Genomic DNA, 13834 nt, shown 5'->3' on the forward strand with positions numbered 1-13834 from the left:
ATTACTCGCTTTCAGTTTACCGTTAACTGTTGTGGGACCAAGCCACAGAGGAAATGTTTATCTGTAAGATGCCAGTAAACAGGAGGATGCTGACGAGGGTGGGGAGGGGATATTCCTTTTAAGGTTTGTCCATTGCAAAACACACACATACACACTCACACCAACACCCCTCCCCCTTAGTTTGTTTCATCCCCGAGGGCAGACCTCTGGGTAAGAATATGTTTACCGGTACTACAAGAGCTGCATTTCCCCTACCCCAGAATTCGCACAAGGAGCACAGCTGAGGCTTCTCCTTGGTCATTGTTACCGCCTCCAATGAAGGCCTTGTCACCAGGTGGGGGCGAGAAGGCACTGGAGCGCAGCAGCACTGAGAGCATCCGAATTCCCCCCTCTGTCTCTGATTGGTTGAGAACTGGGAGGCCGCGACCAGCCCCCTGCGGCTCGACTCGCAATTGGCTGGGAAGAGGTGGCAATCAGGGCGGGCCGATCGGCGCTGGCTCCAGCTTGATGCTGCCGCCCCGGCCGGGTTGCTCTGTCGCCGCTGCAGCCGCTGCCTAGGTCCCTTTGGCTGTGCCTGTGCGTGGGGACTGCCTCCCCGGCTCCGGGCGCAGACACCATGGTGAGTGCTCTCTGCCGGGTCAGGCCGGACCCTCGCGCGGCGGCCGGGGCCGGGCCTGGCTGCCGGCGAGACGCGGCCGCTCAGCGGGAGCTTGGCTCGGGGGCCCTGGGAGCGCTCCGCTGGCCGCGCGAGCAGCCTCGCTGTTTGCCTGCGTCCGGGCAGGGGAGGTGGGAACGCCGCGGGTCGCGGCGGGGCCGATCGGTTCGCCACGCCACACCTCTGCTTCCTGAGCTCGGGAAGAAGAGGTGCGGCTGAGGCACGGAGTCTTCCCGGCTCGGGAGGCCCGCCAGTGGGGGGCTGAGCGCCGGCTGCGGGAGAGGCTCAGGGTGCACGTCCCCGCGCTGTCCCCTGTGCCCAGCCTGTCTCCGAGCCGTGACAGGTGAGAGGGGGAAAGAAGACGGCGTGGGGGTGGGGCGGATAGTGGCGGGGTAAATCTGCCCCGGGTGGAGGGGTTGCACCCCCACGATCCGCCCCCTTTAGTACAGAGTACCGCTGACGGAGCGGAGCCCCAGGGCGGGTAGAAGGTTAAAGGAGCACGATGGCAGCAGCTGCAGCAGCCTCGCTCCCTACCCCTGCCCACCTACAGCCGCTCCCTGACGCTCGGGTTTCTCCCTGTCCCCGCAGTACGGGTTTGTGAATCACGCCCTGGAGCTGCTGGTGATCCGCAATTACGGCCCCGAGGTGTGGGAAGACATCAAGTAAGTGACGAGCCGCTCGAGCTGTGGCCCTGCGACGGCGCCCTGCGTGGGAGGCGCCGGGGGCGCTGCTCGCGGCGCCTCGCCTCAGCCTCTGCTTCCCCGCGGGGTCGCGGCGCGCATCCTCGGAGATGCCTCCGCCCGCCGCGCCCGCCGCAGCTGCGCTCCCACGCTCGGGAGCTGGGATCAGGAGAGGAGGGGCGGCCGGGGCGGGGCTGGGAGGGCGAGAGCTGCGGAAAGGAGCCCCTTGGGGTCACCGCGGCCTTCTGACCCCGCCTGAGCGTGGGAACGCTCTGCCAGCGCTCCCAGGCTCTGCGGGCGGATCTGCTCCCACGCGGAGAGGGGCCCGAGGGACCACACAGGCCTCTGCGCGGTTCCTGCTTCCAGAGGCCTTGGAAACAAACGGAAGACCTTGGCTCGTTTATGATTCACACACCTTGCAGATGCATAATAGTTAAGCCTTTTTGGTATGCTAAAACACACAGGAGACTTTCTTGAGCAACAGTGGATCAAGTGCATTTATTCATTCTGAAATAAACTTACGTTGGAATGTTTTCTCTTTCATTTTCCCAAATCCCCTTTTATGTTTTCTATTGTGGTGAAGCCTGGAAATTCTAGGAGAACTTTCTAACTTCAGTCTAGGGCTTTGAGCCCAATACTTGGGATACTAATGGAAATACCACACCCGCCCGAGAGGTTAAACCTGTTGGAATGACCTACAGGTCAGAATCTCTGCAGGCAGTTGAGCATTTCAGTCTAACAAAGTCATCTCTCTTTTTCTCTTTCACTTTGGTAAAATCTGTATTTAACTTATTGTATAGCAGACCATCACCCACTAGCTACACCAAAACCGTATTTATGGATTTTAATATTAGAGCAACCGTTGAACATTTTGGTGGAGGTGGAGGAAAGTGTTACCTGGGTGGGCACATGGGAACACATTGTTATTATTTACTCTGATTTCCCAAACTTCCCATTTCATTTTGTTATCTCATATAGGTGATGCTTTCGTGCTGTTTTTTTTTCCCGTAAGCACATTACAATTATTATAAATCAATTCTAAGACCTTATTATGTAGTTATCTGATAGTGATTTCTTATAACTATCTGTGTCCATAGACATGACCAGGGTTATACGTTAAACACCTGAATGCCACTTTTCTTTCCCCTGGATCTGTATCACTGAACATTTTTTTCGTGTTCCATAGGCCATTAATGGTATCCACAGGGCACATCTACATACTATAAAGATAAGTCTCGATTTGGCAATTATGTGTTTGAATCCAATGTGAATCTAGGCACGAAAGGTTACTTTGGGATTTGAATTTTCGGTTCATCTTACTAACACCTTCATAATTTTTATTTTGTTGGGTAGACAGTTACAGAGAAGGCAAACATCAAGAAAAGGTCTTAAACAGTGTAACTTAAGTATAGGATTATTTTTACGCCACTTTCTTTGTAAATTTATGAAAGCAGCATACATATCCCCATATGATGCTTTCTCATCTGCAAGACAGAAATTTCCAAGTATCCCAGTGGATGTGCTATGACAATGAATATGTTTAGAATTTTGAGAGCATAATAAAAGATAGCTGTTATGATGAAATATTAATTATATTATTTAACCAGATTTAGAATGTATGTTTAGCCATTATCAGTTTAGATCATTGTTAAATACAGAAATGAAAAATTATATTTCATAGAGAAATGTGTCAGAAATTTTAAAAAGTTAAATTATCAAGAGATGTGCTTATATTGGTAATATTTTCTCCAGAGAAGGCCAAAATATGTAAAAATCCCATTAATGAGAATTTAACTCTGTGAAATTGTGCCTATTATTCCATTTTACTTTAAAAAATAGTTTATTAACTCACTAATCTATCTTTAAGTAGCTTAGAACAGTATTCTTAATCTATTTAAGGTGTAATAAAATTCCAATCATCCAAAACATTTTTTTTTCATGGTAAAAATGAAACAAATCATGTTGGTCTTTTTTTTTTTTTTTTTTTAATAAAATTACCTCAAGGATTATGCCCCTGCAAAGGAAAAACTGTTAGCCTAGTGTTGGTAATCCAGATGTTAATTTTGATTCTTTATTTATTAAAGCATCCTTTAGTAGATCCTAGCTTGTCTTGGGTGTGGTTTAGTCTTTGGGCTAAAGAACATGGTTCAGCTCTCTGCATTGAGGGGATTAAAGCTGTTGCTTGGTTTCCATCCCAGTACCCCTGAGTAATGCTCCCTGGAAGAGCATTTACTACTGCCTGGGAGTAGGGGAGGAAAAGTTGGAGGACTGTAATTGAAAATGATTCCTCCTCCCCACCCCACCCTCTGCTCTAGGGAAGATTACTTCAGTCATTGGTCCAAGATACTTTCAGTTTTAACTTTTTGTGACAAATTGCATATAGGAGGAAAAAAAAATTTTTTTTTTTTTGTCTCAGTAAGTACCAAACTCCTTTTTGGTCTGTGAGAAACTATCTAAATTGATGTTTATAAAATTTTACATAATACTTTTTTGGTTTACTAGGAAATGGCCATCCATCCTTCATGAGAAAGGATGAAAAAAGGATGCCAAACATTTAATGACAAATAAAACCCTAAGTAACAGATTCCAGACAGAAAATTCTAAGTGGATAAGAGCCAAAAATGCCTCATTGTAAACTCAGTATCCACTTACACTCTTACCAATGAAATAACCATTTCACAAGAGCTTTAAATTTCTCTTTTGAAGAAAAAGAAAAACTGTCTAGACCAAGGGCCAGCAAACTTTCTCTTAAAGGGCAAGACAGTAAATGTTTTAGGTGCTGCAGGCCAAAGTCAAAATTGAAGACATTATGTACGTATCTATATAACTATTAAAATGTAACTGTTTAAAAATATAAAAACCATTCTTAGCTCCTGGACCAGACCAAAATAAATAAACAAACCAGACAAAGTAGGCTAGATTTGATCTGTAGGCTGTAATTTGCTGACCTCTAATCTAGACCATAACAAATGTGAAAAAGCAAAAGAGACCTCAGAATCTATTTCAAAACTTGTTTTGTTCATTTCCTTTCACCCTTCAGATGGTCCTTTAAAAAGAAGCCATGATTAAGTAATGAGAAAAATCAATTATCAATTTAGAAAATACATAAAATTAGGATTTATACATATTAGAAAGGCACCTACATACTTGTTTAACCATCTCTGTTATTCTTCCATCATCCCTGACTAAATTAATTATTGCATCAAATTACTAGGCTCAATATTAGACTTTTTAACCTCACTGAAACATATGAATTCTAAAGATAGATTCAAAAAACTGAAAAATCTGTAATGATTAAGTCTATTAGAAACAAACAAAAACTATAATTATTTGCCTAGAGCCGAGCAGGCCAAAAACCAATTAAAAATACTTTTAAACTCTAAAGTGCTCCACTTTAGACTTTAGTTAGCCCTTCTGTATTTACTAAAAGATCTGAGATAAATGTATCATTAAATTATTATCAAATATATATCATATCAAAATTTTGATTCAACTGTTTATGTATTGTAGTTAGTTCTTCTAGAAGGTTGTCAATCATCTTCCCCATGTAAAGAATAAAGAATTTGTTTAGTGTGGTTTTATCTGATTTACTTACATTGGGGAAGCATACTTTTTCATTCATTGCTTCATTTTTTCTTCCATTCTTTGTTAAGCTTATCTTTAATAGGCATAGTCTAGTGTGTTAGGCACTGAGAATAGAAAAGCAAATGATGTAATCTTTGCTTTCAAAAAAAAAATCTAAAGATTTCTAGATATTTTTAGTCTTATTTTGCTTTTATTTTCCCGCCTCTAACTCAAATATGGAAACATTTTGACTGTTGGATAGCATATATTTCCAGTTTTGAAATTAATATGCCTGGTTGAACTTGCTAATCACAAATTAATCATTATGGTTCAAATAAGCAAATGCTTTGCTATAAACTTGTTATGTGACGTCCAAGTTACTGAAACTTTCCAAGCTTCAGCTGCATAAGGAAAAAAAATAATACTTTATAAGTTTGTTGTAATACATTGAATAATGTCTGCAAAATGCTTAACACAGTTCTTGAAAAATAGATGCTTAATAAATGATAGCTATTATTTTTATTTTTACTATAGAATCAGAGTTTTTTTTTTAAACTTTTCTCTTCTGCAAGTTACCTGAAGTATATGAAGCTCTCCTTTGAATAATAGCTCATTGCAGTCTATATACTATCTGTCTAAATGTTTCTGTAGCACTCTAGGATAAGTGATAACTTCATTGTCATTTTTCATTATTCTTTCTCTTTTATCCATTCTATGCAGCTGGTTCCAGTAATTTAAATTTGAAGTGCCTCTCTCTTAGTCTCTCCTATTCTTTCATCCAGGCTTTTATCACCTTCCCTTGCTGTAGTCTAACAGACCACCTAACTAGATCTTCTGTGTCTGACATGTCCCATTCCTCTCCAACCTGTGGACTAGGGGAAGAATATTATTTTCATTATGTTGTTTTTCCACTGAAGTTCTACTTTGGACTCCATCTTACATTATATTCTTCTAACCACCTCCCCGCCCCCAATACCTAAATGATGTTTGAAAACGCAACATATGCCCTTAATATTCATTTTATCAAAACAAATGAAAATAAACAAGAGTGCACCATCACGTTTTGCCTTGTTTTAATCAGATTTTCAAATTTATGAAGGTATGAATTAAATTTCTATACCTTTCAGTACCCATGCTTCAGTAGACAGGTACAGGAAGTATGTTCATGTATATTTTAAAATATTAACAGTACTTTATAAGGTTTTTTAAAATTTTCAAAGTCCTTTTCTCTCTGTAATTTCAGTTGACTGCTACAACATTCATTTGAAATAGGAAAGGACTTTCTAGTTCTTTTTTTTTTTTTAATAACAAAGCCGAGTTTCCAAGAGATTAAATGCCTAGAGAATTATATATAGGAAGCCTAAGAGTCAGAACTCCATCCCTGCTCTTCTGGTGCCAGGTAATGCTTCTTTTAAGATAAAATTGTGAAGTAGGAGCTAATGCAGTGTGCATACAAAAATGAAACCATATTCATTTTCATACTCAGAAACTTCCTGAGTACAAATAAAAAAATTAATATACAGACTAAAGAAATAGGCAAACCAGATCATTGTTAGGATCAGGACCTTTTTCCATAGAAAGATCTGCCAGTTAGCCTGAAAGGTAGAGGAAGGCATAGTATGTTAATTGATAAGCTCCCTAATGTTTGAAGTTATTTTTGCAGGTGGAACTAGAAGTCCGAGTATAAACGCCTTCACATCCCTGCTAGTGAGCTCTTTGCATGGGGCTCTCCCTGAACCTGGACCATGTCTGTGAGCAGCATGGCATCTAGGTGAGAAGGTGGGTCATAGCCTTATCTCCAGCTTTTTTGCTTTTTGAGATGTTTTTTGATGATCTAAAGTATCCCCCAGAAGTCAAGCTGGGTCTTTATTTTCCTTGCATTCTGCAATTTTTGATAATTAAAAAAAAATCACAAGAGCATATTGTTTGGTTTGGTTTATCAGAAGAATCTTTGCACATTACAAAGAGCACCAGAAGAGAAATAAAAAAATCTGTCTTCATGCTCTTAATATATTTAGATCTAGTTATGACAAACATTAACTAAACATTATTGCTATTTGCAAGAACAATGTCTTTACTCTCTCGCCTTTCTCCAGAATAAGGGACTCTAGCAAATATTTCTCTTTAATGTGTTGGAAAATGATAGTTATGGGTTGATACTGTGCAGTCATCAACAGGAAAACACACTTAAGGAAATGAACACTATAAAGAAATCTAACTGGCCCGATTCAGAGGGTGACAACAGAAGATGTGAGTACTTGCGGCTTTTCCATGTTCTTTGCCTGCTTGTCTGTTAAAGAGGAAACAGTGCAGAAAATGGTGTCTTCATTGTTTGTGTCCAGCAAAATGGAGCATCTTTTTCCGTATCAAACTATATCAAAAACAGGTTACAGAGGTTTTTTTTCAAGGTAAAAGGTAGACATTCTGAAGTGTTCATTGTACTTCTTTGTTACTGCGGCTATTGCATATTCTGATCTACTTGCCAGTCATTGTTACTCATAAAATATTAAATTGTTGCTTTAGTAAAATCCTTTGTAGTCAATCTTCAAATCACCCAAACATGGAGACCTTTCAGTCCACGCATCGCATTTACTTTCAGCACTCCAGCCTCATGGGCCAATTTCAGTTCCTCCACTGTACTGAGCCTTTAAATATGTCAGGGTAACACCTACGCTTGGAAGGGGTCAGCTTTGAGATGTCAAAACAAATGTTATTTCTTGAGGGAACCTTCTCTCACGTCCAAAACTGTAATTTTCCTTCATAGTGCTGTACATGCAAGAGTTTGTAATTATGTATTTGTACTATTTGATTAATGTCTGCCCTGCTCATGAGACTCTAGCCAGGGCTCACTTGCTCTCTCTTTCTCTCTCCCTCTCTCTCTTTTGTTCTCTCTCTATACATATCATGTATGTGTGTCTGTGTGTATATGTGTGTATAACACTACCAGGCTCTCTCTCTCTCTATTATATATATTAACATTTATATAAATGAATCATCTTTCACATTTTTAATTTCCAAGGAATAGAGCACACACAAATTTATCACAGGTATTTTTTTCTGCAACCAGAATTTATTATGTCAGAATGATGACATTTTCAACCACTATTTAATAAAATATAAGCTTTTGTGAAATAGACATTTTATTTTTCCCATCTTTATTGAGATAAAATTGACAAGTAAAAACTGTCTATATTGAAGGTGCACAACTTAATGTTTTGATGTGCATATACATTGTGAAATAATCACCATAATCAAGCAAATGAACACATTCATTACTTCACATAGTTACTCCTCCCCACCTCCCCACTTTTTTTGTGGTGAGAACACTTAAGAATTACCAGCCTGGCAAATTTCAAGTATATATTACAGTACTGTTGACTATATTTGTTCATAGTCACGTTGCTGTACAAAATAAACATTTATTCTGTCAGCAAAGGCAGAAGATATACCAATAAATTATAGCATTTCCTTTTGGAAGGATTGGCGTTCTTTTATGTTGTCTCCTGTCATAAGTGGATATATTGGAAGGATTAAGAGCTCTGTTGTTGGATTGCCAATTTCACATATCAAAAGACAGTTGCTGGGTTGGATTCAGGACTTGACCCAATCCTTTAGCAAGTTTCTAAAAGGCAGGTATGTGTGGTGCTGTTTAAAGTCAGTGTCATAGACTGTAGATAAATGTTTGTAATACAGAAATTAAATTTGAAAACCAGATGAGAATGCTTACGATGTCATGCTGTGGTGAAGGTAATATGTCATATGTATTAAACCCTTACCACATGCTTCTGCAGTCACAGCCCTAAGTGCCTTGTACTCATTATCTCACTTAATCCTCACGGCCACCACAGAAAATAGATTCCTTCATTACCCTCATGTTACAAAAAAGAAAGTGGAAGCTTGAAGACTTTTAAAAAACCTGCCTCAAACCGACAGCTATTTGTCATTACAGCAGGGATTTGAACATAGACAGACCTGTAATTACCATATTATGTGTTTCTCCCCAAAGAAAAGGACCTATAGCTTTCTCCTTTCCAAAGACAATTACTTTGGCAAGAAGATGGACATGGTATATGCGTATTAGTACTGCCTGCTTTTGTTTTTGTTTTCTTCAAATGTTCAAGCACTTGTACAGGTGATTTTGACTATGCTTTTTTTAAAAAGATGATTGTATTCACCAACAAGCACATCTGCTAGAGAAAATCAGAGCCTCCAAAACTTTGAGAAACTTATTTATTTTGAGAAGAGCTGTGACCTGATGTGCTACCCAGAGTTAACAATGAAGTGCACACACAAGTGTCTAAGTAAATTCATTTATCTCATAAAGCTACTGAAAATAACTCATTTGAAATGTTTGTGAATGTGTTTTCAGAATTGGGAAAATTACTCTTAAGGGTCTTCCATGCTCAGCTGGTCACAGTCAGAAAGAAAAATGCAATTACATGTCAAGAGTGATGTTGCTTTGTCTAAAGCTAAGGTATGGGTGTCACTCATGAGAGCATTTACTGTTACTGTTTACAGTACCTGGATGACTGAACACATTGACTGACCTTTACCAACCCAAAGAGGGTCCAAGCAGGAAGCTGTCACAGGATTTAAAGGGCCTGACTCTTCCCTCCACAGCGCCTTCAAACTCGGTCTCTCTTTTGGGGCTCAGACATACTGAGAATCATTACAGTGGGATAGTGGAAATTCAGAGGTGATTCATGCTTCACAGCCACTTAGACAAAAGCAATATAAAGTTTTAATTTTTTAGATGTTATATACAGTTATTACCTGTGGTTTATAATCAGAGATTAATTTTAATGGTTGGACACAACACAGTAGTCATGATACCTTTCCAGCTCACTGCAATGGACCATCCTAGGATTTATTCTAAAGAAGACATCTATGTATTATTTTTAATATGGCATGTTCTCTGATAATGTTCTTTACAGGATCAGTACCTGCTTGGAGGTATCATTGGTCAGGTTGATCATTTGATGTTTATTGACCTTTTCTGCCTAAGACCAGAGCTTATTTTGAGACTCCATTTTCCAGATGCCTGTATTCAGCCTCTTCCATTTCAGAACACTCATTTTCATACCTCCATGGGAAACTTCTTCACTTGAAAACTAGCAGTCCTTGTAGTATACCTAATGTACTTGAAAAGTGTACAGTAGCAGGAGCTCAGCGATAGAACATTAATTCACTTTTTGAAGGTTCAGATATTGTAGTTAAGGAACATCTCCCTAGGTATAGAGTTGAGAGAGGTGCTGCCTGGACATTTTGGACAAATTGTAGACCTAGTTATTAATAGATAAATAATAGAAAATATTCTTAATTTTGAAAACAAAATATAGACTTTTGCCAGTGATTTTTGATTGCTTGTTTTTTAGTAGGGAGCCTGGAAATGCATGGGGATATATATTTAATTCATTCATTCACTCATTTTAAAGCTTGCACACATTTACAAGCACATGTTCAATTATAGCCATTTGAGTTAGATAGCAATGATTAAATAAAAATTAAAAAAAATTGCAACCTATAAAACACCACCATGATAAAAATACCTACTACCTTTTTGTGAAAAGGTAATTAGTATAAATAAAGGATCTGTTTAAATTCTAACAAATAACAATCTTTAAGAGTAAGTAGAAAATTAATTGCTATTGAGAAAAATATTTCATTTATGCCTACTCAACTTTTAAACAGTTACCGTGACTACACATACACAGAATATGATTATTTTTTATTTTATTCCTAGGTGAGAATTTAATCTTTATTTTTAAAGCTCTTAGGGGATATAGAACTTGTTTGTTTTAGGCTATTTGAATTTATAAGTTCTGTCATTTAATCAGAAAATATGTACACATTTAGTTTAATTACTTGATACTGGATAAAAACTCTTAAGATATTGTTGTCACTCCTCCCTCCTCTTCTTCCTTTTGCCATTTTCTCTTTCTCCTCTTTCCCTTCTTCCTTCATCTTCTTCAACTACTATGACTCTTACCGATTAGATGTATTGGGCATTAAGTGTGTGAGAAGCACCATTCTAAGCTCTTGGCATAGAATAATTCTGCTAACCTGCACAATGACTGGAGTAAGTACTGCTGTTACTCTGCTTTGCAGATGTGGAAATGAAATACCAAGAGATGAATCTGCCTAAATTTAGTGCACCTGCATATGGGATTAGCTTCGTTGTTTATTTTACATACTATGTAAGGAAAAACTTTGACTTAACCATCTAGATGAAACCAACTTGAGTTTCTTGTTTTCTAGGTTTACTTGTTAGTGAAACAAAGTGCCTTTTTAACCTTATCTAACCTCTCTACATATTTATTATTGTCTGCTGACCTCTGTCGTTGAGTGATGTACTGAGTGGAAGGATTTAATGCTTAGCCCAAGCAGAGTCACTGAACATGTAGGTAAAAATACCTGGAAGTACTACAAGTGATACCACTTGGAAATAGAGGAAGACTGTGTTCATTAGGGGTTAGGTAGGGATTTTAAACATAATAATAATAATGATATAAAGAAGAAGAAGCAACAGAATGTAACACAAACTAGGATACATGATGATAGCAGTTCTGTAAGTTGTTATTTGTTAGATGGACACCCTTGAACATACCTTAATCAAATTTACCTGTGGCTTCATATGGTATTTTTTATCTTCTAAAAATCAATGAAAACATAATAGGGATTTAAATAATTTAAATAATAAGGATATTGCATAATTGCTTTGTGTAATGTAATAATTTAAACAAAGTTGATGGTCAAAAAATAATTCTGAAAGAATGAGTGAAGCTAGAAAATTTAGTTAGTGTACATGGCTGAATTTGGATAACTTAAACCCTAATAAACTCAACGTATCATGAAAATAAATCTTAAGTTATTTAAGAAACTTTAAGAAAGTTATTTAAGAAACTTTACAACTTTAAGAAAAGTATCTATCTATCTACCTATATAATTATTCTTTCCTTTGCTTTTAAAGGAAAAGCTTAAAAGTTATTGTATAACCAGGTGGAGAGTGGAAAATTATGAGGTACTATTACTTGAATTATGTAAATAGTTTATGTAATCTCAGTAGTATTATGAGCTTGCTTCCTAACTTTTCTTACAACCTTTGTGATTTCATACAGCAGCTGAAAAAAACAGCTTCAAAACTAAAGAGCATGCAGTGTGGGAAGGGAAGCCATTAAAGCTTTCCTTAAAGAGTATTAGTAGGTATATTTTGCAGAGTGCTGGGAGATGGTTATTATCACATCTCTGTGCTATCTGGAGGCTAAAACATTTGACAGCATGAAGCCTGATCAAATATAAATTTGCCTAGAAATTAGAAGAAAAGTAGTGTTGAGAACTGAGAGACAACAGAGAAGGCTTTGTTGACTCAAAATTCTACTAGCTTCAATGGCCATATTTCCTGAAATAAATTCCCTTGATCATTACTCCTTTTGCAGTGTAAATTCTCCTTCTCAGTTTAGTGTGTTGAGCCACTTCACACTAAAGGGTTTGTGATATTTCCAATTAGCTTTCTCCCTTGAAAAGGGAAGAAGATGAAGAATGGGCTACAGAAAGAAGGGAAGTGGTCCCAGAAAGATTAGGTGTAAGGTGGTAGGGACACATTTTTCCTCCTGAAATCTTTGCTCAACTGTTGCCATTTCCATGAAGCCTCCCATGATCATTATGAATATGGGAGCATATATATGCTCTCTCTACGTATTGCTTCCAGCCCCTTCCTCCTACATCCCTAACCTCATTCATTTATTCTGATCTACTTTTTCTTGTAGCATTAATCTCCTCATAACATATTAAATAATTTGCTTATATATTATGTTTATTGCTTATTGTTTCTGCCGGCAAAAATACAAGCTTTCTGCAGGCAGGGATCGTTATCTGTTTCATTCATTGCTATATTAAAAGTGCTTAGAAAAGTACGTGGGACATAATAAGCATTCACATATTTGCAGTAAAACCTCCTCCAGGGGAAAAAAAAAAGAACAAGAACAAGATAAAGGGCAACCCAGTATTCCTAAAGATTTCTAATATAAATGTAAACAAAGATTCCCAAGTATTTTGAATAATTCAATGAAGTTTAGAGTGAAGTTTTTAAGAGAAGATGATTATTTTCTTCCATGTACTACTGTTTAATTTCTATTTTGATCCCCATCAGGGCCAGGGAGCATGTTGAGGCTGATCGTTTCAGGAAATAAAGCTTAGAAGATAAGGGAGCTTACTTTAATAAAAAGAAAGAAAGAAAAGAAGGAATGCATTGATTCATGGTTAGGGGTGAAGTTTTTTGAGGGAGAGCAAGATAGGATTATAGAGCAGGAGTGAGACATAGGTTTGCAAAGCATGATACATACACCAGAGATGATGACTGGACCCCTTGTCACAGGAGGAAAAACGAGAGCTTGGTTATGATCTGGGTCTTGTTTTATGGTGTCCGGATAGGGACCTCCCCGTGGTTCAGATGTCACCATAGAACCACTTTGACTGGACAGTTGGGGAGCTGCATGACCTGAGTCTTACTGGGCTTCTGGGTTCTATCGCACTTTCCGGACTTTATTGTACCCATGCGGCTTGGCCCATGGGCTAGAGAGTCCTCTGCATTCTTTTGCAGCTGGCACGTCAAGTTCTGACTGGCAGATTCCTAGGGTATTCCCTCCTCTCCCAGGTGTGGAGAATTAGGGTTGAGCAGGACCAAGATGGGGGCAACGGCACCGACTTTCATACCTAAGAGACCCAGAATCCCTCATTATCTACCTAACAGAGCTATGCTTCTTTTGTTTAATAGCTTTGTATGTGTGAGAGAAGAGAGAAGAATTTCACATTTTATATGTGGTGCTGTAATTGTTTGAGTATGTAGACATGGGAGCACTATACTCATTAGTAATATGTGTAATGCTTTAACTGCTTAGAATGTGCTTTTGTACCCTTCTTCTCTTTATAATTGTGG

General features: G+C 38.6%; 1 protein-coding gene across 4 annotated transcripts in view; it reads left to right on the top strand.

Annotated features, from left to right (window-relative positions):
- Nucleotides 1-496: 496 nt before the first annotated feature.
- GUCY1B1 (guanylate cyclase 1 soluble subunit beta 1) overlaps nt 497-13834 on the top strand; it is a 45001-nt gene continuing 31663 nt past the window's right edge. For 2 of the 4 annotated variants that reach the window (XM_069493102.1, XM_069493104.1), the window contains exons 1-2: nt 497-619; nt 1244-1317. In XM_069493102.1, coding sequence (XP_069349203.1) covers nt 617-619; nt 1244-1317 — 77 coding nt within the window. In that variant the 5' untranslated portion in view covers nt 497-616. Of the gene's footprint in view, nt 620-819; nt 999-1243; nt 1318-13834 lie in introns of those variants that run through there. The other 2 variants (XM_069493103.1, XM_069493105.1) reach the window with 2 other exon arrangements.

Source organism: Eulemur rufifrons, chromosome 18 (assembly GCF_041146395.1).
Source record: "Eulemur rufifrons isolate Redbay chromosome 18, OSU_ERuf_1, whole genome shotgun sequence".
Classification (NCBI taxonomy): Eukaryota; Metazoa; Chordata; class Mammalia; order Primates; family Lemuridae; genus Eulemur; species Eulemur rufifrons.